This window comes from Festucalex cinctus, chromosome 7 (genome assembly GCF_051991245.1).
Source record: "Festucalex cinctus isolate MCC-2025b chromosome 7, RoL_Fcin_1.0, whole genome shotgun sequence".
NCBI lineage: Eukaryota > Metazoa > Chordata > Actinopteri > Syngnathiformes > Syngnathidae > Festucalex > Festucalex cinctus.
Window position 1 is genome coordinate 6,163,088 of NC_135417.1, and position 21,486 is coordinate 6,184,573.

The window sequence follows — 21,486 nt, forward strand, 5'->3', positions numbered from 1 at the left end:
TTATTGATCGCATAGTTTGCGTTGATTGATGATTGACATTCTAGTATGAAGTTTTTTAATTTTTTTTTTTTTTTTTTTTTTTTTTTTTTTTTTAAACACATCTTCCTTGTCCCGACTTTGAAAATGGAGAGTTTCCCGGCCGGCCTTGTCCTCGCCGGGACTTCAGGTTGGGGAGTCGTGCCGGTTCCGGTCTGGGTCTGTGTCTTGGGACTGGTCCAGCTGGCTGTGAAGTTCCCCGAGCTCCTGGACCTCTCGCAGGACCTGGCGGGCCTGCTCCAGGACTTGCAACGTCTCCGTCAGGAGGCCGCAGACTTGCGCTCTCATTTCCTCCACCGGCCGCGCTCCTTTCGCATCTTGGTCTTCGGGCGGGTCCCGCGCGGCCGCCAGCAGCCGTTCTGTCTCCGCCGCCTTCAGGCTGATGAGGCGGCGCAAGCGACTGACGGACGCCGAGACGTCCGAGCGCGGCGGCACGGCCCGGTTCTCGTCCGAGTGGCTGCAAATGTCGTCGGCGGAGGCGTAGCGGTTCTTCTGCGCCGTCTCGGATTGTTGTCCCGACCCGGACGTCCGGTCGCCGCCCGTCCCCTGGCCGGCCGCCTGGCGAGGGAGACTCTGAGACTTCCCGGGAGCTTGGACACTCCCGACAAAGAGCGCGTCATGTGGTCTGGACCCGTGATGGGCCGGGGTGGGCGGGGATTCTTCTGGGTGGTCTTCCTCATCCATCAGATCCAAAGTCACGGTCCCGTCTGATGAGGACGCCTGCACAAAAAGAAGAAGTTGTAGAGAGAAGTTGGAGAAGTTGTCTGTTGCAAGTGTCGACTAACCACCGCCAGCAGATGACCTCGACTTGGCGGGCGGCGCCCATGACAGATGCGGGCTCGGTCTCGCGTCAGGTGACACAGCTGAGCCTCGTTCGCGGTCACCTGCAACACAAAAAACAAGACGAGGCGGCACAACACGCACGACTTGCCATGTTTACGTTGACATCAGCGCTTCAATGGCTCTTTCAGTCTTTTTGACCCCTGACCCCTGCTCTCCGTTCCATTACCTGATCGAGAATTTTGTTCTTGGCCCTGTTGATGGCGACATTGAGCACGCTGATCCACGACTCTTTGTCCTCGGGGCTCAGTGCCAGGAACAGAACGCTCGCAACCTAAAGCACACGCACGCGCTCACGTGACGGATGGCACCCTGAAGACGTAAGTGTGCGCATGCGTGTACCGTATTGTGTGCTGAGCGGCATCGTTGAAGCGTAAATTTGCTGAGATTCTTTTTGCTTCGACTTTTCTTCTTCTTCTTGTGGTTCCGGACGTCGTCGCAGCTGCCGAAGTGGCTCAAGTCCAAAACCTCGTCAGCGCCCACGCCACCCTGACACTCACACAAACAAACTTGGCTCGCTCACAACTCCAAATGGCAGCGTTTCAATTTTGACGGAATGTAAATTGGTGACTATGACTTTCATACAAGTGAAGTTAGCATCGCGCAAACGCAGTTTAGCTTCGTCATGGAAACCACATCCATTATTAACCGGCTTTCGGTTGAGGACACGCCCCCTCGAAACGCGACTCTGCCATAGAAAGTGTGTAACAGTTTGAAAGTGGCCAAATTTGTGTTGTGGCAAGCAAATTGACGTGTTGAGGTGACAGGTGCCAGTCATCATCATCATCATCATCATCGTCGCACCTCCTTCTCGTTGAGCATCAGCTGGTGGTCTTTGAGGACGACGAAGCGCTTCTTCCAGATCTCCCGGAACATTCCTTTGCCGCAGAATCTTCGCAGCCAGCCCGCCTTGTCCGCTTGACTGCAGGACAAAATGGACGCCACCTGCTGGACGCATTTCAACCACTATTGGAACAACAGCAGCCAAATGGATCCATCCAGCCAATAATCGATTCACGAGTCGATTTGAAAGCAAAAGCTCACGTGTTTACGCATTCCCTTGAAAACAGAAAGTAGGCCACATACAAGAAGGCAACGAGGCACTTGAAGAAAACTTCTGACAAGTCACAATTGGACCGACTCGGAGGTGAAGTTGGGAAAAGGTGGTCACTCAAGCAAGATGGAGACTTTCACGATGACGTTCGATATTTCAGAAAGACGAAGCAAGAAGCAGCTGCTTTCTCGCTCGCTTGTGTGTCAGTCAGCACGCGCACACTGTTTTTCTCTCAAAAAAAATTGTATTTGAATTGCGTTATTTTCACTTAATTTAATGAGCATGTAAAATTTACATGCTTCTTTTTTTTTGTCAATTGTGTCCACCTGTAGTCGTCATTATCTTCCAATCAGCTTTCTTGCTTTCCTTTCAAGCGTTGTTGTCGCTGTCATGTGGCCGTTTTCTTTTTGCAGCGACTCTCGTCTAATACTTTGATTTTCATTTTCGGACTTTGCTTCGTTTTGAATGTGGCTGTTTCTGTGTCTTCATACATCGCACGGTTATTGTTGTGTTGATGAATATTTCTGTCTGCATTTGGGTCCACAAGCCCCATGTACGCTGCACGATTATGCTTGGATCGAGAACAGTCAAGAAAACAAAACAGAAAATAGAGTTTAATGTGCGACAAAGAAGAACGTCATTAACGAGTCTTCCTTTTCATCCTTTTGCTCCTCTTTTGTTGAGTTTCCTTCTGTGCTCACTGCAAACGCGATTTTCCCTGTGCAGCACCACTGCCACCTACTGTAATGGATGTGCAGTTACACTTTATTCTAGTAAGGTTTAAAAAAAAAAAAAAAAAAAAGTTCCTTGCGCCCAGGCCTGGCAAACCCACTGCAACCCCACCCAGATCAGTATTGTTGTTTGTGGGCTGGCCAGGTTCCGAACTCCCGCAAATAAGACTCACACAGTATACCAAAATGCCGATAATATGACTATTCAATACACCTTTTTCACCAAAATGTACTTTTGTTTCGTGTTTCCGTTTTTGTAAAAAGTTTTATTTTGAAAAGCGGAAGTTGATTTAAAGCCTGCCAGCAAGTTCGTAGATTTCAAAATAAAGGCTGCCAAGTCATCTTTTCGTCCTTCGTTCTTTCTGTGTGTGCGTGTGTGCGCGCACGACGCGCTAGCTCACCGTGTGAGTGTCGGAGTGTTTGTTGTTCTTCTTCTTCGTTGTTGTTGTTGCGGCCATCTGGCAGTTGGCGTCCGGCGGGCCGCCGAGCATTGTGGCGGGCGGTCTTGGTCCAAAGCGGCTGACGACGCCTCCACTTGGGCCGTGCAGGCCCGCAACACTCCGCCTATCCTCGTCCGCCCTTTGGTGTCTTGTGAGAGGACAACAGACGCCGGCGAAGTGCTCGGTGTCCGCTTACTGTCAGCCCCCACCATCACCACTACGCACTCATCCTCTTTCCCCCCAATCCCCACCCCCGCCTTAACCCCCTGCTGGCTCAGCGGCTCCTCGGCAGCCCCGCGGCGCCCTCTGCTGGCCAGATTTTGGCGTGTCCAATCTGCTGCGATTCTAATCTGGGCGGAAAACCAAAATTTCGACTGCCTCCTTCAAACTTCATTTGCGCCTGTTGGTGTTGTCACTGTGTCGAAACTTGGAAAAAAAATCACAACATGGTCAATTTCAAATATTAACGTGTAAACTTGTGACATTGAAAGTTTGGGCAAACAAAATGAAACAGTTCCTTCCATTGAAGGTCACAGGTCACTGGTGGGTGAAATCCAATATAGCTTTGCCTGTCTGACTTTTTTTTTTTCTTTTTTTCTTAAATGGCAACATGATTGATTTATAAAACACACATCCAACTTGTCACATTTTATTGTTTGAACATTTTTTTTTTCCAGATTGGTAGCAAATATGCTTGCCATAGATTAGCATGTGCAAATTTGAACCCGCAGGTTTTTTGAAGGTAACAAAACTGCCTTAAAGGATTCCTATTTATTGTAGCAGTATGAAAAATGAGTTTGCAATGATTGCAGAGAGAATGCAAGTTATGATATTTTGGATTTCAAGTCTTTATTTTGCGATGGAAGTTATGTCATTTGAGCACATGCACGCTACATGAGCGACACGGCGGGCTGTGCTCGCCATCTGTCGCCCAGGGGGCGGGGCCACATCCTTCCAAAGCGAGCCAGCTCAGCACGTTTCTTTGATTCCGACCAATCGCGCGCTCTCCCGCCACAGCCTGTCGGCCGTCTCGTCATCCCGCCCCTCGGGCGCCGCCTCCTTCACGGCGCAGTCGCTGAACACAAACGCAAGAAAAGCAACATGGCGCAGCGTCAACATTCCACTGATGACTCAACTCGACATCGGAGGTCCGTTTGGACTTTGTGCTGACGGACAGGCCCTACTCGGGCCCGCCCACCCCGTACCTGAAGTAGTTCCCCGATTGGTCCTCCAGGCCCGGCGTGACGGCGCAGTACAAGGTGGTCTGGCTGCCCTGGCGCGGCGTCTTCATCAGCAGCATGGCCGGCAGCCTCAGCAGCGCCCCCAACAGGGGGAACCAACCCTCCACGTGGCGGCCCAGCTCGGTCCGGATGACGCCCGGGTGCACACAGAAAGAACTCACGCCCGAGCCTGAGCGACAAACGCACAAGGTCACCACCAGGGGGCACACGTTGCATCGCCAATGATGAGAAGGTGCGCGTGACCTCGGAGGCGGCGTGCTAGCTCTCTGCTAAAGAGCACGTTAGCAAGCTTGCTCTGCTGGTAGCTCTGCAGCGGACTGTACGGGCGCCGGCTGAAGAACAAATCGCTGAAGTCGATGCGACCTGAACACAAAACCACAAAAACACGTCAGCCGAGCGTCACGGGAAGCGGAGCGCGCAAAATGTCACACCTCCGCGATGGGCCATGGACGACACGGTGATCACACGGCTGGGGGCGGAGCTCTTCAGCTTTGGGAGCAGCAGATTGGTCAGGAGGAAGTGAGACAGATGATTGACGGCGAACTGCGTCTCAAAGCCGTCCTCCGTCAGCCATTTGGGACACATCATCACACCTGGACGCACGCACACACACAGTGGGACGGACGGCGCCCGACGGACGGACAGACGGACGGACGGACATACCGGCGTTGTTGATCAGGACGTCCAGTCTGTCCTCGCTGTCCAGGAAGTCTTTGGCAAAGTGTCGGACCGAGTAGAGGGAGGCCAGGTCCAGGTGTCGGATCACCACGTTGCCGTTGCCCGTCGACCGGCGGATGTCCTCCGCCGCCCGCTCGGCCCGAGACAGGTCGCGGCACGCCATCACCACGCGGGCGCCTGAGAGGACGGCATCACTCAAAACGTTTGCTTGCTTGCTTGCTTTCACTTGACCCTTGCATTTGCTCCCAAACTCTCGGATTTGTCTTTCCATGTTGGATTACGTCCATTAACCCCGCCCCCCACCACATAAAAAAAAAATACATCAATCAAAGGTGACATCAAACAGCAGCTCAGGATGGACACTCGACCGCTAGGTCACCGAGCTGCTCTTTTGAGCCGGATTTGAACCAGGAAGTGTTGGTCTGGACTAGAGAGCATTAAGAGGACGCGTAATCGGCTCGCGTGGCTTTCCGCTGATGTCATCACGCCGGGTGTGACCTCGCGTGACATCACAGCCACCTTCAAGATGGCCGTCGGCCCCTGGCCCGCTCACCTCGCCTGGCCAACTCTCTGCACGTCTCCTTGCCGATGCCCGTGTTGGCGCCCGTCACCAGCACCGTCTTGCCGTCCTGCCGCTGGCCACTGCGGCAAACGCCGCCGCCGATCCACCTGCGCAACACGGCCACGCCTGCAACAACACGTCGGCAACAAGGGGAGGAGTCAAGCTTGGCGCCAACATGATGATGATGATGATGATGATGACGTCCTCACAGATGAGCAGGACCCCTCCAAGCAGGGCGCCTGTCGGGAGCAGCGTGCCCCCCTCATCCCCGGAAAGCTCGGCCTGTGACTCCACACCGGGCCACGGCAGAACCGAGAAATCGGGCCCGGCCGGCATTTCTGCTCTACAGAGGCTTCTGGTTTACAGACTATTCAGGGAGACAGGGTGTTCTGGTCCTCGCAGTATTCTAGTCCACAGCGTTCCGGTCCACAGGGTGTTCTGGTCCACAAAGTGCTCTGGTCTAAAGAGGGTCCTGGACCACAGAGTGTTGTGGTTTTCAGATTGCTGTATTCCGGTGTGCGGGCCAGCGAGCCAGGACATGAACATGGAGGGGGCGGGGCCAGATTAAATCTGATTAGATAGGATTAAAAAGCACAGGCACGCACATTGACCACATGATTTCCTGTCAAAGAGGACCACATGTACGAAATGAGTTCATATCATGATCTTATGTTGTGTCTACCTGGAGACAGCAGCAGTTAATTTCATTTTGACGTGACTTCCTTTCTTATAAATGAATTTAAGGTCATGTAATTTCAGTTCAACTCCAAACGCCGTTTAAATCATTTCTGATCTGTACATAAATCCAGTTTGTTTTTTTTTCACTATTTTCGATTCGCGTGTGATGCGTGACGTGACGTCACATGGTGTAGCTCCGCCCAGAAGCGGGACAATGTCACTATAATGATACTCGCTCTCAAAAATATGCTCGTTTTTTTGTGCGCGCGTTGTTTTGTTTGGTTTCGTGCTGTTTTCGTGTTATTGTGTTCTTGTTCATTGCGGAGTGAGAGGCATGCCGCCTACCGGGAAGTGACGTCATAAACGCCAACCAATCCGCGGTACAGACTCAAAAATCAACCGGAAGTCCAGCCCCCGTGATTTGGTCTGATGCAGTCCGTCCGGCCGCGCTCGTTGGCCGGTGCTGCCGTTGTGTTGTTCAGCTTCACGTTCCCGCCCGCCGCCGCAGGTAAGAGCGGTTCTGCTCGCTTCGGTTCTGTTCTGTTGGGCCCGCTTAGGTCCGCTTGACTCGTAAAACGTCGCCTGGCCGCCGTGCGGCTTGGTGCACTGGAGGGGCGGTGCTCGGCCGACCAAGCGCGCCGCAGCCGAACCAAACCGAACAGAACGAAGCAGCCTTCGCGTCCGCCTCGCTCGTGCAAGCTTGTCGATTCTGTCGTCTTTGCGCTCACTTGGCGGGCGCGTTTTGAGCCGTCGCGATCGAAGACCGAAGAAGAAATGCACCGGTGTTAGGCGATGACGGCACGTGACGCAGCGACCCCTGCAGCCGCCGCCACGCATTACAGGTCGCTCACGCAGCTCTTAGCTTCATTTTATTGAGGTTGAGCTAATGTTTGTGTCTCTTAATTTGGCAGCAAACAAACTAAACGCATACAACACTTGAATTAGTCGCTCGGTATTTTCATTTGCATGTGTGTGTTGAATTGAAGCACAAACGTGGTTTTCTCCGGCGGAGTGCCAGTGCTAATAACTTAGCACGTTGAACTAAAAACTTTGGAGGTTCTCGGTTCGAATCTTGGCGTGTCGTTTGGGCGCTGGTTCGTTTTTCGATTGGCGACCTTTTTGCGCGTTTGTCGCTATGTTGTCCGGCTGGGGACCAGTCTGCTGCTTTTTTTTTTCTTTTTCTGCACGTGGCCCGACATGGACGAACATTCGATTGGACGTGTTAGCATTTAGCAAGTTAGCATGATGGCTTGATGTGCTTTTCCAGAGCAACATGGACACCGAGTTGTTTATGGAGTGCGAGGAGGAGGAGCTGGAACCGTGGCAGCAGGTGGACGACGGCGTGGACGAGGACGACAACGAGGACGACAACGTGGACGCGTGCGAGGCAGCCAGTACGTCGCAAAAAGCCAGTGAATGCGTGCAAATTGTGCATGTTCGTGCGTGCGTGATTGGGGGTAGGGTTGCATGCGATATCGTTGTTGAATATAGCGGTATTATTGTTACGATATTTAACATGTACCTAAAGAAATGACATTATGAAATGATTATCTAATGAAAGAAAAGTGACATTTTTTTTCATACTAAACAAACTCAAAGTATTCCAAGTTAGTTGTAATGATGTTCTTGTGGTCAACTATTGGATGGACATGCACATCTAATTTTGTGACTAGTCAGATTCAGATGAACGCATATAATTCCAGAAGTGTCTGTGTAAGTGTGTGAGTGTGTAAATCACCATGGTGACGTCAGATGCCTTCGGATAGCGTTTTTGTCAGATTGGCCGTAATTAAATTGAAAACTGGCGACGTGGTCAATGATGTCACAATGTCGCCATTTTCAAAAATGTTTGTCTTTTTTTTTTTTTTTAGTTTTTTTTTCACTCACTCACTCACTCAAGCTTACATAATGTAAGCTACATGGTCTCCCAGGCGGAGAAGTGAACCCACGGCAACCGGCACCAAAGCAAAAATGTTTGTCTTGAATGCGTTTCAGCGTCCCCGTCGTCGTCATCGCTGAAGCTGAGGGCTCCGCCTCTTCCTCCTTCCTGTGCCACACCCCAGTTGTCTCAGGCCCCGCCCTTCATCCTGACGCAGACCAGCGGCGGGGCGCACCTCCTCCTCAGCACCCAGGTAACTCCAAACCAGGCCTGTTGTGACATATTCGTATGCGTACGCCGCTTTGCCTTCTTCTTCCATTTGGAATCGAAATGACCAAACGGAATGAAAATGCTCCATGCAAACACAATCAAAACGAATTTCCCAACAGACGTCATCATGTCAACGCTTCACTTGTAAATGTTGATTGATTGTGGTCACAGTAAATCTCAACAGGATGTCAAGCAAAGGAACTTGTTGTTGATTGAAAATCGGCTGAATTATTATTGCCGCGTTTTCATTCTTTCCAATGGCTGACTTTTTGTGCTTTCCCCCCCCCCCAAAAAAACGTGTTGTTTGGCCGCAGGTGTTGCCGCTGCCGTCGCCCGGACCTTCGCTCAATGTCAAGCTGCCGCCGAAACCCTGTAGGTGGCGCCGCTCTCGTCCAGCTCAGAGCAAAAAAAAAAAAAAAAAAAATCCTACCTTGACCTTTTGAACTCTGCTTCCTGCCTGCACAGTGCCAGTGGTGCGTCCCGCTGTGGGCGTGTCCTTTGATGTCCCCCGTGACCACGCCCTCTCAGGAGCTCCCGCCCAGCCGAGCCTTCACGCCAACAGCGGGCACCAAGGTCAGTGGCTGGACGAGTGAGCTCATGCACGGATGTTTGTTTATTTGGTTGTTTTTTGAATTTCTGTTTTTTCCTTCCAATGAACCTTGACTTGCCCGAGCTCGGCGGCGTCAAAGCCTCGAAACTCGTCAGGTTTGCAGGCTCAGTTATAGTAACGCTTTTTGAGAGTTAAAATTGGTTCGAGTTAGCCTTTTGTTTGACCTTTGCACATTGAAATATTTTATTTTTTTCCATGTTGCACTCAAGTGCTAAAGTTAGCATTTTGCATGGTGAAACGTACTTTTTTCTTCTTGTGCTTGCATCTTACATGTTGTTCTCAACTGCTAACATTAGCGTCTCTTTTTTTTATTCCATGCTGAGTTTGTGTTGAAGTTAGCTTGATTGTTATCAACCTTTTAATGTTGACTTTTTTTTTTTCGTCTTGCAGTGTTCCGTTGTTGAAGTCAACATTTTCTTCCACGTTGATCTGAAACCACTGACCTGTATATATGGCTGGATAGCCAAAGGCCCCCCATACACACCAATGCAAGCTGTCCAGGTCACAGGGCAGCCATCTTGCTCCTCCCACCTCACCAGCAGACTACTGTAGCAACTATACGCTATACGTATAGATGAGGCATATACAGCTCGTAGGTGTGGTGGTCACGGTTATTTTAACAAGTAAAAAAAAAAAAAATGAACAAGTGGATGTGCTGTTTTGAAGACCCCCTTTTTCTTTTATCGCTCAGTTCCTTGGACCCCAATATTAAATTTAGCAGAAGCATATTTTGTTGAATGACAGTTATAATTCCTTAAAGTAAAATTAAAGTTTCCTCCTGTACCAAACAGCATGAAGCATATCATTTCATGTATTTAAGACAAGTTGTAAAATGTCTGAAGTCATCTTATTTGTTTAATAAATGGAAAACGCCATAAATGATGCTGTTTCTACCAAGTACTGTCTGAAATATTCTCCAATTTGGATTGTGTAAATGTATCGGATGGTATGGCAGGAAATGTTTCTTGGGAGGAGCAATATGGCGGCCTTGTGACTTCAAAAGTCTTGCCCTCGCGGCTATCCAGTCAAATATTCACATTAGTGTCTGAAATGCTGCAGTTAGCTTTTTGTTGATGTTGAAGATGCTAAAGCTAGCATTTTCTTTTCTGTTGTGCTGGAGCGACGCATGTTAAAGTTATCTTGTGAGATGACGTACCGCTAGCGGCAGAGGCGGTCACGTCCGTCAACGACGCCGGTCGACTTTGGGCGAGCGCACGATGATGGCAAACGTGTGGGAAAAAGTTGACCAAGTGCAGCAGGTTGCCGTCCGTGGACGTGGACGCTCCCGAGAATGAAATTTGGTTTAAATAAGCATTTGTCCAAAATTCGTGGGTCAGTGATAGCCTGTGGCGTGCGATTGTGTGACGGGCAGCTTCCGGCTTGCCGTCGTACTCGAGCGTGACGCCAACCAAGGTGGTCCTGAGCGTGGACGAGTTCTACTACGGGACGGCCGGCGGGGGGGAGCAGCCTCTGCGGAGGAAGTTCCAGCAGCCACTCGCCAGCTCCGGCGCCGCCTTCAGCTGCAGCATTTGCAAGCGGGCGCTCAGCGACAACCTCAGGTGAGTGCGCCCGCCTCCGTCCGTCAAGCCGTAAGACAATCGAGCGGCGGCTCCATGCGCCCCCGCAGGCTGGTGCAGCACACGCTCCAGCACTCGCCGCTGATCCGAGGAGGCGACGACCGCAAGATGTGCGCCTTCTGCTTCCGGCAGTTCTCCAGCGCCGCTCACCTGCACGACCACCGCGAGCAGGTTCACGGCCCCGCCCCCTCCTCCTGTAAGTGCTCCCGTTAAGTCATCCAGCGTCTGAGCGTCTGGCCGCCGCTGATGCCGCCGGGTCTCTCTCGGCAGGTACGTGTCGCATCTGCGAGTGGGCCTTTGAGGACGAGCCCGCCTTCCTCAACCACATGAAGGCCAATCACAAGCCAGGAGAGATGCCCTACGTCTGCCAGGTGGGCACGGCAGACCTTTCCGTCACTAGTGCTACGGGGGGGGGATTCACATCTTGGAGGTAGTACAGTGTTCCCTCGTTTATCGCAGGTGTTACGTTCCCAAAACTACCCGCGATCATGGAAATCCACGTTCATTAAAAAAAAAAAAAAAAAAAAAGTTAATTATATATATTTTTTGTTTATTATGCTTGTTCGTTTTGATTTGATTTTTACTTTATTATAAATGCCATTTCATTCATGATATATGTTCTTTTTTAATTTATTTATTTCTCCATTAAAATTATGGGTTTTTTTGTTTGTTTTTTTAAATTTATAAATACAGCACAGTATATATATATATATATATATATATTTTCATTTGTTTTTTCGTTTTGGTGTGATTTTTAGTTTATTAGTGCTTTTTCATTCATTTATAGTTTTTTTTTTTCATTTACAGTCATTTTTTCCATTAAAGTATGTTTTTTTTTTCCCTTACTTTTTTCCATTAAAAAGTATGTTATTTTAATTTAGTTATTCAGCACAGTATATATTTTCTGTTTGTGGAATGCAATGTCGTGAAGCGATGGGAGAGAGACACCGTTGGAAAGGTCTTGTTGAGACAAATCTGTGGATGCCTGTATGTCCCTGGTCGGACGTCGGGTTCGAGAGATATGGCTGCCCAAAGACCAAAAAATATATATAATAAAGAAACAAACCAAAAAGCATGTTTTAAAAAAAAAGCAAGCAGTAAAAAAAAAATAGAAAATCGACGAAGCAGATGAACCTGCGATAAACGAGGGAACACCGTATACACTTATCTCATTCACTGCCATTGACGGAAAAAGACGTCAAATGATGCATTTTTTTTTGCTGGTCTGGCAATGAATGTGTTAATAAATAACTTTAAAAAAAAAATCAAAGTGGCCCTTGCAGCTTTCTATTTTTCTGTCTGTGGCCCTCAGAGGAAAAAGTTTGGACACCCCTGCTGTACATTATATCAACAATTTAGAATTGCTTCATTGATTTTTACCACGTTTAACTCATTCACTGCCATTGACGGAAAAATACGTCAGATGATGCATTTTTTGCTGGTCTGGCAATGAATGTGTTAACAGCGTTGCCGTCTGCTGGCCGTGGTTTGTCGTTTTCTTCGTTTTCCAGCATCATCATTAAACCAGAAGTGGTCGTTCGAGCCGTAATCAAACAAAAAACACAAAAAAAATGTGGTTGGCGACAATTACTGCCGTCGTTCACCAATGCTGCCGAATGTTGTCGTCAGGTGTGCTTGTACCGCTCGTCCTTCTACTCGGACGTCTTGCAGCATTTTGCCGGCTTCCATCGAGATTCTCGCTACCTGCTGTGCGTCTTCTGCCTCAAAGTCAGCAGGAACGTGGCCTGCTACCAGAAGCACGTCCTGCGACACCAGGTACGCACGCACGCACGCACGTTGCTGCATTGGGGACAGACGACCCACCTCGTTTGCCTGTCAAAAGGTTCAACAACTCAACTCAACTTTATTTATAAAGCACTTTAAGAACAGGCATTGCTGTATACAAAGTTCTGTACAAAATTGAGCACAGAAGGTAATTGGGAATCGTTTCAATCGGAATGACAAAAGTCGACTTTTGGCGCTTGCTCGTATTTTTTGACACAATATGGTTTCAGCGTCCCGGGATCGCCATCCGATTATTTTTGCCATTGTGTTGCATAGAACAGGAAAGTTGGATTGATTAAAGGCCAGCCGATCTGGGATCCTGCTCACCATGCATACCACCACCCACACAAACAATCCCTTCCAGCAGTTTTAATTGAAGCTTTTGGATTTTTTTTTTAATTTTTAAGCTCAAGACGCCACTCTACTCATTTAGGACCTTGACAGTAATGTGGAAAGTTGTCAACAATGCACTGATCTGAATATATGACTGGATAGAACATTTGGATCTCTTCAACTGACCAGTGAGCGCTTCCATTGTGTTTTTTGTTCTTGTCGTGTTGGCTGGCCACCTGTGAAAAATCAAAATGAAACTAAACTAAAACAAAAGGACAAGCAACAGGTGTGCGTGTTTGTGCTCCAGGTGAGCGACGTATGTCAAACTCCTCCTTAGGTGAAGTTTGAAAGCGGAAGGGGTTGCATTTGCCAACGATGTCAATCTTGCATGTGTAGTCGGTGTGGGACCAACCACTGATCTATATGTATGACCGGATAGCTGCTAGGCCAAGACTTTTAAGGTCACAAGGCAGCCATATTGCTCCTCCCAAGAAACGTATCTCGCCATACCGTCCCATACATTTTAGGGGTGTCACGATTCGCCAACTCCACGATTCGATTTAAATTTCGATTTTGGGGTCACGATTCGATTTTTTTTTCGATTTTTTTTTTTTTTTTTTTTTTTTCTCCGCTCCCCCACTTTATAACACAGAGGCATATGCTTCTGTAGGCTAAGGCTAGTCTATGATCATTGGTTCTATTCATTGTACAGTAAATCTTATTTCAAAAGATCGGCTACATATAGGTGATGCAATTTCCATATTATTTTTGTGTAAATTTATGTAATATATGATAATTGACATTAGGCAGGAATGATCAAATTCAAAGAATTTATTTACAATATAAAGTTAACCGTCTTGTTCTTACTGAAGTGTAAAATAAAAAATAAAAAAACAAAAACAAAAAGTCACAGTGGGTGCCTGCCATCTATTGACTGTTTTTGGTTACAACAGTGTGCTGTGCGTTCCTCTTAAAATAATGTGCAATGTGCAACAACAACAAAAAATATATTGTATCCAAAGTCATGGAACAAATACAGCCTGAACAAACTATATCCCAACATTTACAGTTGCTGGGCATACTGTAGCGTGGTTCAAGTACACTAATTAAATGTTTGAATCCAGCGTTTTCCAAGGCTGCAGGTCTGCTGCTATAAATAGACCTATGGATCTGGCGTTTCGCGCGAGCTGAAGTGTGTGGAAGTTTCACTGTAAATGAGGATGAAATAGTTGGTTGGACCGTTGTTTTCCCACTTCTAGTTGAATTTGATAAATCTAAATCTTTGTGATGCCTGCGTAAATGTCCCGTCATGTTTGTCGTGTTTCCCGTTGTTACGGCTGGCGGCTCGGGCCATTCAGTTTGAATGCGCCAGCGCGACACTCTGATTGGAGGACTGTGCCAGCGCGACACTCCGATTGGACGACTGTGCCAGCGCGACACTCCGATTGGACGACTGTGCCAGCGCGACGCTATTGTGTATCCGTGTATTATACCCCTATTAGTTATTGTTTCTCCTCCGTTCTGTCAGTTCTGTCAAATGCGGTTATTATTTGTTCACCTTCCACTTTCACTCCCTTGTCAAACCCCTGCCTGAAATTTCAATTAAAACTACTCAGATGTTAAAGTCGACCCGTGTTTATCTACTCTATATTTTCTGTTATTGTGTTACTTCCCTTCCCCTTGACGAGCCGGGCGTAACACCGTGGCCGAGTACAGTACGCGCACATAGCATATCTTGCAACTGTGGTCTTTTTATCGACAACGTGAACGTTGTCGACATAACTCACCGGGAACGCAAAATGTTTCCAAACTGGTGACGAGAGAAGCGGGAGCGGCTTGAAGCACCATTGCTGTGTCTGTCCGCGCTTGCCATCATGACTGCAGGAGAAGTCAGCTAACAAGTGCCGTTAGCTAGTAGCTGAATGGCTGCGTCTCATTTGCTTTCCTGGGAGGTGGCGGTGGCGGCGGTGGCGGCGGGCGCGGGGGGGGGCATCGAATCGTGTGTCCTCTCTTCTATTTCGATGCTCGAAATCGTGACGTAATTTCGATCGATTTCGATAAAAAATCGAAATCGTGACACCCTTAATACATTTACACTATCCAAATTGGAGAATATCTGCTCGTGAGGTGGGAGTAAAAAGATGGCCGCCCTGTGACTTTAATGGCTTGCACAGGCATGTATGGGCTATCGGCTATCCAGTCTTATATACAGGCCAGTGCAAGGATGATATTTTGAAACGATATTTTGTTTTGTTTGCGATTGTCAGGTGAGCCAGGCTTTCCACTGCAGCCGCTGTCGCCTGCAGTTCGCCTTCCTGGCGGACAAAAAGCGTCACAAGCTGGAGCGCCACCGCAGCGTCCGCAGGCACGCCAAGCTGGAGGGGCTGCCGCTGGGTTCGAAGGTCAGCCGCCGACCCCGCCCACGGCATCTACGCCATCCTTCTCGTCTTTAACGTGTGTGCGTGCGCGCGCAGGTGACCATCCGCATGTACGGCAAGAAGAGAGTCCCCATGGCGTCGGTGGGGGGCGGGGCCCGGCTCCTGCAGGACCCCTCCTGCCTCATCCAGCCCATCAAGATCAAGACGGAGCGGCAGAAGGATTGCGACCCCGGGGACCCCCCGCCGGACAAACCCCCACCATCTGACACACCGTCCAGCCCGGCTGGCGGCAGGTGAGCGCGCCTCCGTACTTGGGATGAGCGTCCCTCATGTTGGGATGCTTTTCACCTCTGTCGCAATAAGACGAAAATGCATATTGATTTAGTCCCACTTGTTTATTAATGAGGGTTTTCGTCTAGTCTAGTTTTACGGGCTCATGGTGCATGACATTCCGATGAAACGTGACGATCGTGTTGCTTATTTTGTGCGTTTGTGTCAGGTTGTGGTGTTTGGAGTGCGGCGGCGACGTGGGCGACATGGCGGCCCACTACCCCACGCACGTGCGCTGCCTCTTCTGCGCTTTCGGCAGCTGCTGCTCTCGCGCCTACGCCGCCCACATGATCCAGTAAGACGGGGAGAGGGAGGGGAGAGGGAGGGGCCACGCGGGCGGCCCTCCTGATTGATTGTCCCCATGTCTGATTGCAGCCACCATGTGCCGCGCACGCGCACCAAAGGCAAACTGGTCCCTCCACATCGGCGCCCGCCCCCTTGGTGAGACTCGGCCTTGTGCGATTGGCCGCCGGCAAGCGGGGAGTGGCTGCTGACCGATCCGCTGTTGTCTTTTCAGTCCATTCTTCTTGCTGTGTTGCCGCTGTGACTTTGCGTCGGTGTCCGGGGACGAGATGGCCAAACACCTGCTGACCAACCCGGAGCACGACAGCGCCACCTGTCGCTCCAGAGGTGAGCGCCGGACGCGGCCCACCAAAAAAGTCCGCCTTTGAAAATTGACTCAAACGTGCGTTTTCCTTAGACACACTGACAATCCACTTGGCGTGTTGTCACGGAAAATGCTGTCGTTCCAATCCTGATGTTGACGTTTGATTGATGAATCGAAAGCGGAACAAATACTGCTGGAATCCAGCAGCTGGATCCTCATCATTTGATGTTTACCCGAGCTTGCGAAATGCGTGCTTACCTTGAAAGTGGCGCGGGAGTGGACGAGAATCCGTTTGTGAAAGTTTGTTGTGGTTTGCAGAGCACATGGAGCCGGACATTCAGCTGCGCTGGGCCCAGGAGACGCCATGTGAGCCGGAGGGCGAGGAGCCGCGGGGCGAGCGGGACTGGAGGCGCGTGGACAGTTGGTCGGCGCCCGAGGACGACGGGCCGGACGCGCCGCCGGTCATCGCCGGCTTCTCGCAGTCTTGCGGGCCTCAAAAGCCAGTGCTGAAGAACGGCGACGCGCTGGATTTCTTCAACCTGCTCTTCCCCACCACCCTGGTGGAGTTGATCGCCGCTGAGACCAACGCCCACGCCCGGAACCGCCGCCACCTGGGCTCGGGCTGCCGGGACTGGTTCCCGGTCACGCCCCAAGAAATCAAAGCCTTCCTGGGCCTGTGCATCCTGATGGGCGTGGAGAACTTTCCGGAGCAGTCGCAGTACTGGTCGTGGAACGAGCGCGACATCGGATCCACCTTCCAGCGCGCCATGAGCCCGCAGCGCTTCACGCAAGTGGCGTCCAACATCTGCATGGGCAGCTTCGGTGCCGACGAGTTTTGCGGCCGCAACGGCGAGAAGCCTCTGCGCGTCTTCCGCCGCATGCTAGAGCTCCTGAGCGGCGCCATGTGGGCCGCCTACCGGCCCAACTGCTGCCTGAGCGTGGACCGGGCGCTACTTCCCGCTCCAGAGGGGGACCCGGGCACCGGCGGTGGCTCCCAGGGCCAGCCTCAGGTGTGGCTGCTGTGCGACTCCAAGTCGGGCTACTGCCACCGCTTCTTCATCCAGACGGGCCAGAAGGCAGGCCGGGACGTGGTTCGGGAGCTGGTCCGGGGTCTGGAGGAGAAGCACCACCAGATCTACTTGGCCAGCTCGCTGGCGTCGGTGCCGCTGCTGCAGACGCTTCTGGAGCGGGGCATCTACGCCTCCAGCTCCTTCCCGCCTCCCAGCGTCATCCTGCCGGCGGGCCTGTGGCAGGACGGCCGGCTGGACAAGCCCGGCGACTTCCTGCAGCGGCGCTTGGGTCCCCTGCTGGCCACGCGCTGGCGGGACACCAAGGAAATGGGCTGCCTGAGCACCAATGCTCCCGCCGGCCGAGCCGACACGGTGTGGCGGCGCTCGCAGAACAAAGCGGGCGGCCTGGAGCCCATGGAGCGGCCCATGGCCTTCCGACTCCTGCAGGAGAACATGCGCGGGGTGGACATCTGTAAGCAGCTGCTGGCCTGCAACCCCCTGGGCGGGATCTTGCAGGACCGCCACTGGCGTGCGCTCTTCTGGTTCCTGGTTAACCTGAGCGTGGTCAACGCCTTCATCGTCCTGCGCGAGAGCCGCAAGGACAACCCGCCCGCCTGGGTGAGAGACGGCCTCTTTGCGCAGGTCAACTTCCGCCGCCGTCTGGGCGTCCAGCTGGTCGAGTGCGCCCACAAGCCCACGGCCGACCACAATGCCAACGGCGACGGTGGAGGAGGCCCGGGGAAGACCAAGGCGGAGCGGGGCATCCGACACCGTGCGGGCGAGATCGGCGGCCCGCCCTCCGGCAGGTGCCGGCGCTGCTGCGGGAACAGGGACGGCACCTGGGGCTGCGTGACGTGCGGGGTCGGACTGTGCAAAGAGCCGCGGTGCTTCTGGGAGTTCCATGGCCAGTCGCCTCTCAACAGAGGTGGGTGTGTCCTCTCTCAGGGTCATCTGAAGGTCGAGGCGCTGGTGCCAATCGCTGTCCTTGTTTTTTGCAGGACCCACACAAGTCGGATTCATTCACAAAGTCCACAGGTAATCGCAGCTCCTTGCTTAGATTTTGCTTGATTTGCAACTTGGACAGAAAACCACACAAAAGCATTTAAATCAGGGCCGGCAAACTGGGTCTTGAGTCCTTCAGGTTTTAGAGGTTTGCGGACTCAAACTGCATCTGATTCCAATGAACAGGTTACAGGATCGTTAATCAGGCTTATGCAGAGCTTGCTGATAACGAAATATCCAAAACCTGCAGGACTACGACCAGATCTCGCCACCCCTGGTTTAAATGTAAAATTCTTCAAATTCGTTCCTGGTGAGCTATTTTTAGAACGGGACCATGTTGCACTTGATCAGAGCAAAAAGCTCTTTTTCCTCTTCATGCGCGCGTGACCTCTGCCCGTCTGTAAATGAGTTGTTGAATCGGACCTTGGAAGAAGCGACTCCTTTACGCAACTTGGACATCTCCACAAGAAACAAAAGACGGCATGGGCGTTGTCGGCGGCTGCATGACTCCATCAGATTTAAGTCCTGAGGCGTTCTCACGTTGGGCGACATGGCCCAATTGAGCCAATCAGCCGACGTTTTTGCCCTTGAGAGATCCGTAAATGAAATTGGTGTCTGACTTGTGTGTTGATTGTGTGTGACAGGGGAGACGGGGGAAAGGTGGAGCCTAAAAAAGTCCAAGACCACCTGGCCCCACTGGAGGACTTGGACTTCTCTGAAGACGAAGACGCTGACACGCCGGAGGAAATCGGAGGGATTAAAGAGGAGGCGCCATCCCCGCCCCCCTCGCCCAATGTCAGCAGCCAATCGGCCGCCCCCAAAGAGCGAGTGGACTTCCTGTCCGCCCACCAGCTGAGGGTGACTCTGCTGGCGTTGTGCGCCGGCCTGCGCCAGGCCTCCATGGTCTTCTCCACCGAGCCGCGGCTCATCCGCTTGTGGCTGAAGGAGGCCAGGAAGCACCTGAAGCAAACGAGGCGGGAAGAAGCGGGGGCGCGGGTGGCGGCGGACGGCGAGGCCCACCTGGTGGCCTGGGTACTGAGCCAGCGCGAGCAGCAGCTTTCCGTCAGCGAGAGCGTCTTCTTCCACAAGGCGGCAGCGCTCAACAAGAACGGCGCCTTGGGCGACGCCTTCCGCATTTCCTATGACTGGGCCGTGCTCTTCATGCTCCGCTACAGGCTGGGACCCGCCCCCGCCGACGGCAGGCGAGCGCCCGTGCGCCACCTGCCACCGGCCCTGCAGGCTAACGTGCAGTCCTTCAAGGAGTTTGTCCACCGAGTGGTCCGGCGACACCATCTGTCCCACGGTTCGCTGGCCGCCGTGGACGAGTTGTGCTATTTTGTGGATCCCAGGAGCTTCCAGGACCGGCGGACCCGCGCCCAGGCTTTGCAGTTCACAGGCTCGGTGCCGCTGGTTGCCGTGTGTCTGTCAGCGCTGGCCGACGGAACCATGCTACCCGCCTTGGTGCTGACCAACAGGCAGCCGGCCGACGAGGCGGCGCTGCCGGACTTTGTGGTGCTGGAAGTCACTTCACAGAACCCTTCGGCCAACGAGGCCTTCAAGCGCTGGACTCAAAGGATTTGGCTTCCGTATCTTTCCGGGCCACTTCCCCACGGGAAGTCCATGTTGCTTTTGGACCAGCACCAAGACCACGCGGCAGACGTGTCTCTCGGCAGCCTGAGCGGCTCGGGCACGTTGCCGGCCGTCATCCCCGAAGGATGTTCCTTCCTCCTGCAGCCTCTGGACCTCTGCGTCAAACCGGCTCTGGAGCGCTTCGTCCGGGCTCGCTGGAACGCCTTCAGCGCCGACTGCCAGAAGGAGCCCGACGAGGCGGCGGCGCCGCCACCGGGAAGACTGCAAGATACCGCCGCTCAAATGCTGATCCGCTGGACGGTCCAAGCCTTGGCGCACCTGAAAGACTGGCGCCAGGCGTGGAGGAGCTCCTTCCAGATGACAGGGGTCCTCCTGAGGACGGACCCCGGCCAGGAAGGTCCCCAGCTGGAGGACGAGCGGCAGAACCTCCTGGAGGAACTTGAAAAGATACTGATGCCTCCTGAAGACCGTTTGGACCTCCCGGAAGTGGAGGATGATGAGGACTTTGAAGACAACTCTGAAGAGGACTCTGAGGACGACCAGACATCTGCAGAGAAAGGCCAAGAGAACAAAATGGTGGAGGAAGAAGAAGCAGTCGCGGACACCAAAATGAAACGGCAAGAGGAAAGGGAAGAGAACGAAGAGATGGACATTGAGGAGAAGGAACAAGAACCAGGAGAGGACACTAAAATGAAACGGCAAGAGGAAAGGGAAGAGAAGGATGAGATGGACGTTGAGGAGGAAGAAGAAGAAGAACTAGAACCAGGAGAGGGCACCAAAATGGAGCAAGGAGAGTGCCTCCTGACAATGGAGGAGGATAGCGAAGAAGAAAAGAAGGAGAACGAGGACCAGAATGAGGCCGCCAAGGAGCGCAGAGAGACCAGGATCATGATCGGAGAGGAAGTCGGTGACGAGTGGAAGATAACCATGAAGGCCAAGACGGAGACCCGGACCGAGGCGGCCCAGACCGACCAAGACGAGCACCAACAAACGGACCGGAGCTGAATGTCGTTCATGCGAGAGGACCCAAAGTGGAGCAGCAAAGTCTGCCGGCGTCCGACATTCTCAATCGACGTCGAGTCATCATGTTGACTGGAACGCTAACTCCTAGCTAGCATCCGGACTCCAAATGAAGAACCGCTGGCCAATCAGAGTGCTCCATGTATACTTTGCTAGCATTGACTTGTTGTAGGGGTGGCATGGTTCAGTGATAGAGTGGTTGTCTCCCATGCATGAGGTTGTGGGTTCTATCCTTGAGCAAGACTTTGAACCCCAATTTGCTCCCAGTGGACCTGGCGGCAGTCGAACACCGGTGTATGAACGGGAGGCTTTGGAAAGCGCTTTAGTGTCGTTCAAGCGCGATATCAGAAGCGGTCCACTTACCGTTTGTTGCTACATGCTAACGTTAGCATGTAGCCACATGACGTCATCGTTGACTTTGGTTTCTGTCTCCTATTTGGGTGGTGTGGCTTCCTGCCAATCAACTGACTTTGTCATCGCAGGTCACATGCTTATGGTGGGCGGGGCCAATGACACACCTAAAAGATGCTCATGTCATTTGCTGTTTTTCATTATAAAAGTCTTTTTATCATAAACCATCGCTCTGGGTTTTATTGACATGCATCTGATTTATATTGCGCTTTTCTAGACACGCAGACACTTTACATTGGATACATTATTCATGCACTCACATATTCACACTCTGGCGGCATTAAACCGTTTTTTTTGTTTTGTTTGTTTTTTGCCACAGCTTCTCTGGGGCAAGCTGACCCCAAATATATGATTGGCAGCTGCCAATCATATATTTGGGTTCTTTATCGCTCAACGGAAAAAAACAGCACACGGTATCGCAGGT

At 51.8% G+C, this 21,486-nt stretch overlaps 3 protein-coding genes across 10 annotated transcripts; 1 reads left to right on the plus strand and 2 right to left on the minus strand.

Moving 5' to 3' along the window:
• Window positions 1–77: 77 nt before the first annotated feature.
• Window positions 78–3,328, minus strand: LOC144022996 (pleckstrin homology domain-containing family O member 1-like). Of its 3 annotated transcripts, none has more exons than XM_077528237.1 (6): window positions 3,063–3,328; window positions 1,681–1,821; window positions 1,219–1,365; window positions 1,046–1,150; window positions 822–962; window positions 78–756 (listed from the first exon to the last, which is right to left on the minus strand). In XM_077528237.1, the coding sequence occupies exons 1-6, from the start codon at window positions 3,150–3,152 to the stop codon at window positions 163–165; spliced, it is 1,218 nt and encodes a 405-aa protein (XP_077384363.1). In that variant the 5' UTR covers window positions 3,153–3,328; the 3' UTR covers window positions 78–162. The 3 variants fall into 3 exon arrangements, with proteins under 3 accessions (XP_077384363.1, XP_077384364.1, XP_077384362.1); XM_077528238.1 differs by having other exon boundaries at window positions 822–920; window positions 1,681–1,824; XM_077528236.1 differs by having other exon boundaries at window positions 1,681–1,824.
• A 597-nt stretch (window positions 3,329–3,925) lies between these two features.
• crdhl (cone RDH-like) lies at window positions 3,926–7,019 on the minus strand. 3 transcript variants are annotated; one of them, XM_077528241.1, is made up of 8 exons: window positions 6,606–7,019; window positions 5,792–6,086; window positions 5,574–5,708; window positions 5,006–5,197; window positions 4,774–4,935; window positions 4,586–4,705; window positions 4,307–4,511; window positions 3,926–4,176 (listed from the first exon to the last, which is right to left on the minus strand). In XM_077528241.1, exons 2-8 carry the CDS (start codon window positions 5,916–5,918, stop codon window positions 4,071–4,073), a joined length of 1,047 nt encoding a protein of 348 aa, XP_077384367.1. In that variant the 5' UTR covers window positions 5,919–6,086; window positions 6,606–7,019; the 3' UTR covers window positions 3,926–4,070. The 3 variants fall into 3 exon arrangements, with proteins under 3 accessions (XP_077384367.1, XP_077384365.1, XP_077384366.1); XM_077528239.1 differs by having other exon boundaries at window positions 5,792–6,152; XM_077528240.1 differs by lacking the exon at window positions 6,606–7,019 and having other exon boundaries at window positions 5,792–6,559.
• Window positions 4,157–21,226, plus strand: pogzb (pogo transposable element derived with ZNF domain b). 4 transcript variants are annotated; one of them, XM_077528221.1, is made up of 17 exons: window positions 4,157–6,223; window positions 7,528–7,654; window positions 8,256–8,392; window positions 8,724–8,781; window positions 8,875–8,982; window positions 10,392–10,578; window positions 10,647–10,792; window positions 10,867–10,967; window positions 12,226–12,372; window positions 14,982–15,116; window positions 15,189–15,385; window positions 15,592–15,717; window positions 15,798–15,863; window positions 15,940–16,052; window positions 16,348–17,964; window positions 18,038–18,074; window positions 18,686–21,226. In XM_077528221.1, the coding sequence occupies exons 1-17, from the start codon at window positions 6,197–6,199 to the stop codon at window positions 20,634–20,636; spliced, it is 5,280 nt and encodes a 1,759-aa protein (XP_077384347.1). In that variant the 5' UTR covers window positions 4,157–6,196; the 3' UTR covers window positions 20,637–21,226. The 4 variants fall into 4 exon arrangements, with proteins under 4 accessions (XP_077384347.1, XP_077384349.1, XP_077384348.1 ...); XM_077528223.1 differs by lacking the exon at window positions 4,157–6,223 and adding an exon at window positions 6,248–7,102; XM_077528222.1 differs by lacking the exon at window positions 4,157–6,223 and adding an exon at window positions 6,249–6,768.
• Window positions 21,227–21,486: the final 260 nt, after the last annotated feature.

Coding starts and splice junctions, on each gene's coding strand:
- LOC144022996 (XM_077528236.1), bottom strand. CDS start 3,152: ATGCTCGGCGGCCCGCCGGACGCCAACTGCCAGATGGCCGCAACAACA. Junction 1,151..1,218: donor GCCGCTCAGCACACAATACG/GTACACGCATGC, acceptor CGTGTGCTTTAG/GTTGCGAGCGTTCTGTTCCT. Junction 963..1,045: donor AGAACAAAATTCTCGATCAG/GTAATGGAACGG, acceptor AAACATGGCAAG/TCGTGCGTGTTGTGCCGCCT.
- crdhl (XM_077528241.1), bottom strand. CDS start 5,918: ATGCCGGCCGGGCCCGATTTCTCGGTTCTGCCGTGGCCCGGTGTGGAG. Junction 4,706..4,773: donor GTCCATGGCCCATCGCGGAG/GTGTGACATTTT, acceptor TTTTGTGTTCAG/GTCGCATCGACTTCAGCGAT. Junction 4,512..4,585: donor GCTAGCACGCCGCCTCCGAG/GTCACGCGCACC, acceptor TTTGTCGCTCAG/GCTCGGGCGTGAGTTCTTTC.
- pogzb (XM_077528221.1), top strand. CDS start 6,197: ATGATTTCCTGTCAAAGAGGACCACAT. Junction 10,579..10,646: donor GCGCTCAGCGACAACCTCAG/GTGAGTGCGCCC, acceptor GCGCCCCCGCAG/GCTGGTGCAGCACACGCTCC. Junction 15,386..15,591: donor TCCAGCCCGGCTGGCGGCAG/GTGAGCGCGCCT, acceptor CGTTTGTGTCAG/GTTGTGGTGTTTGGAGTGCG.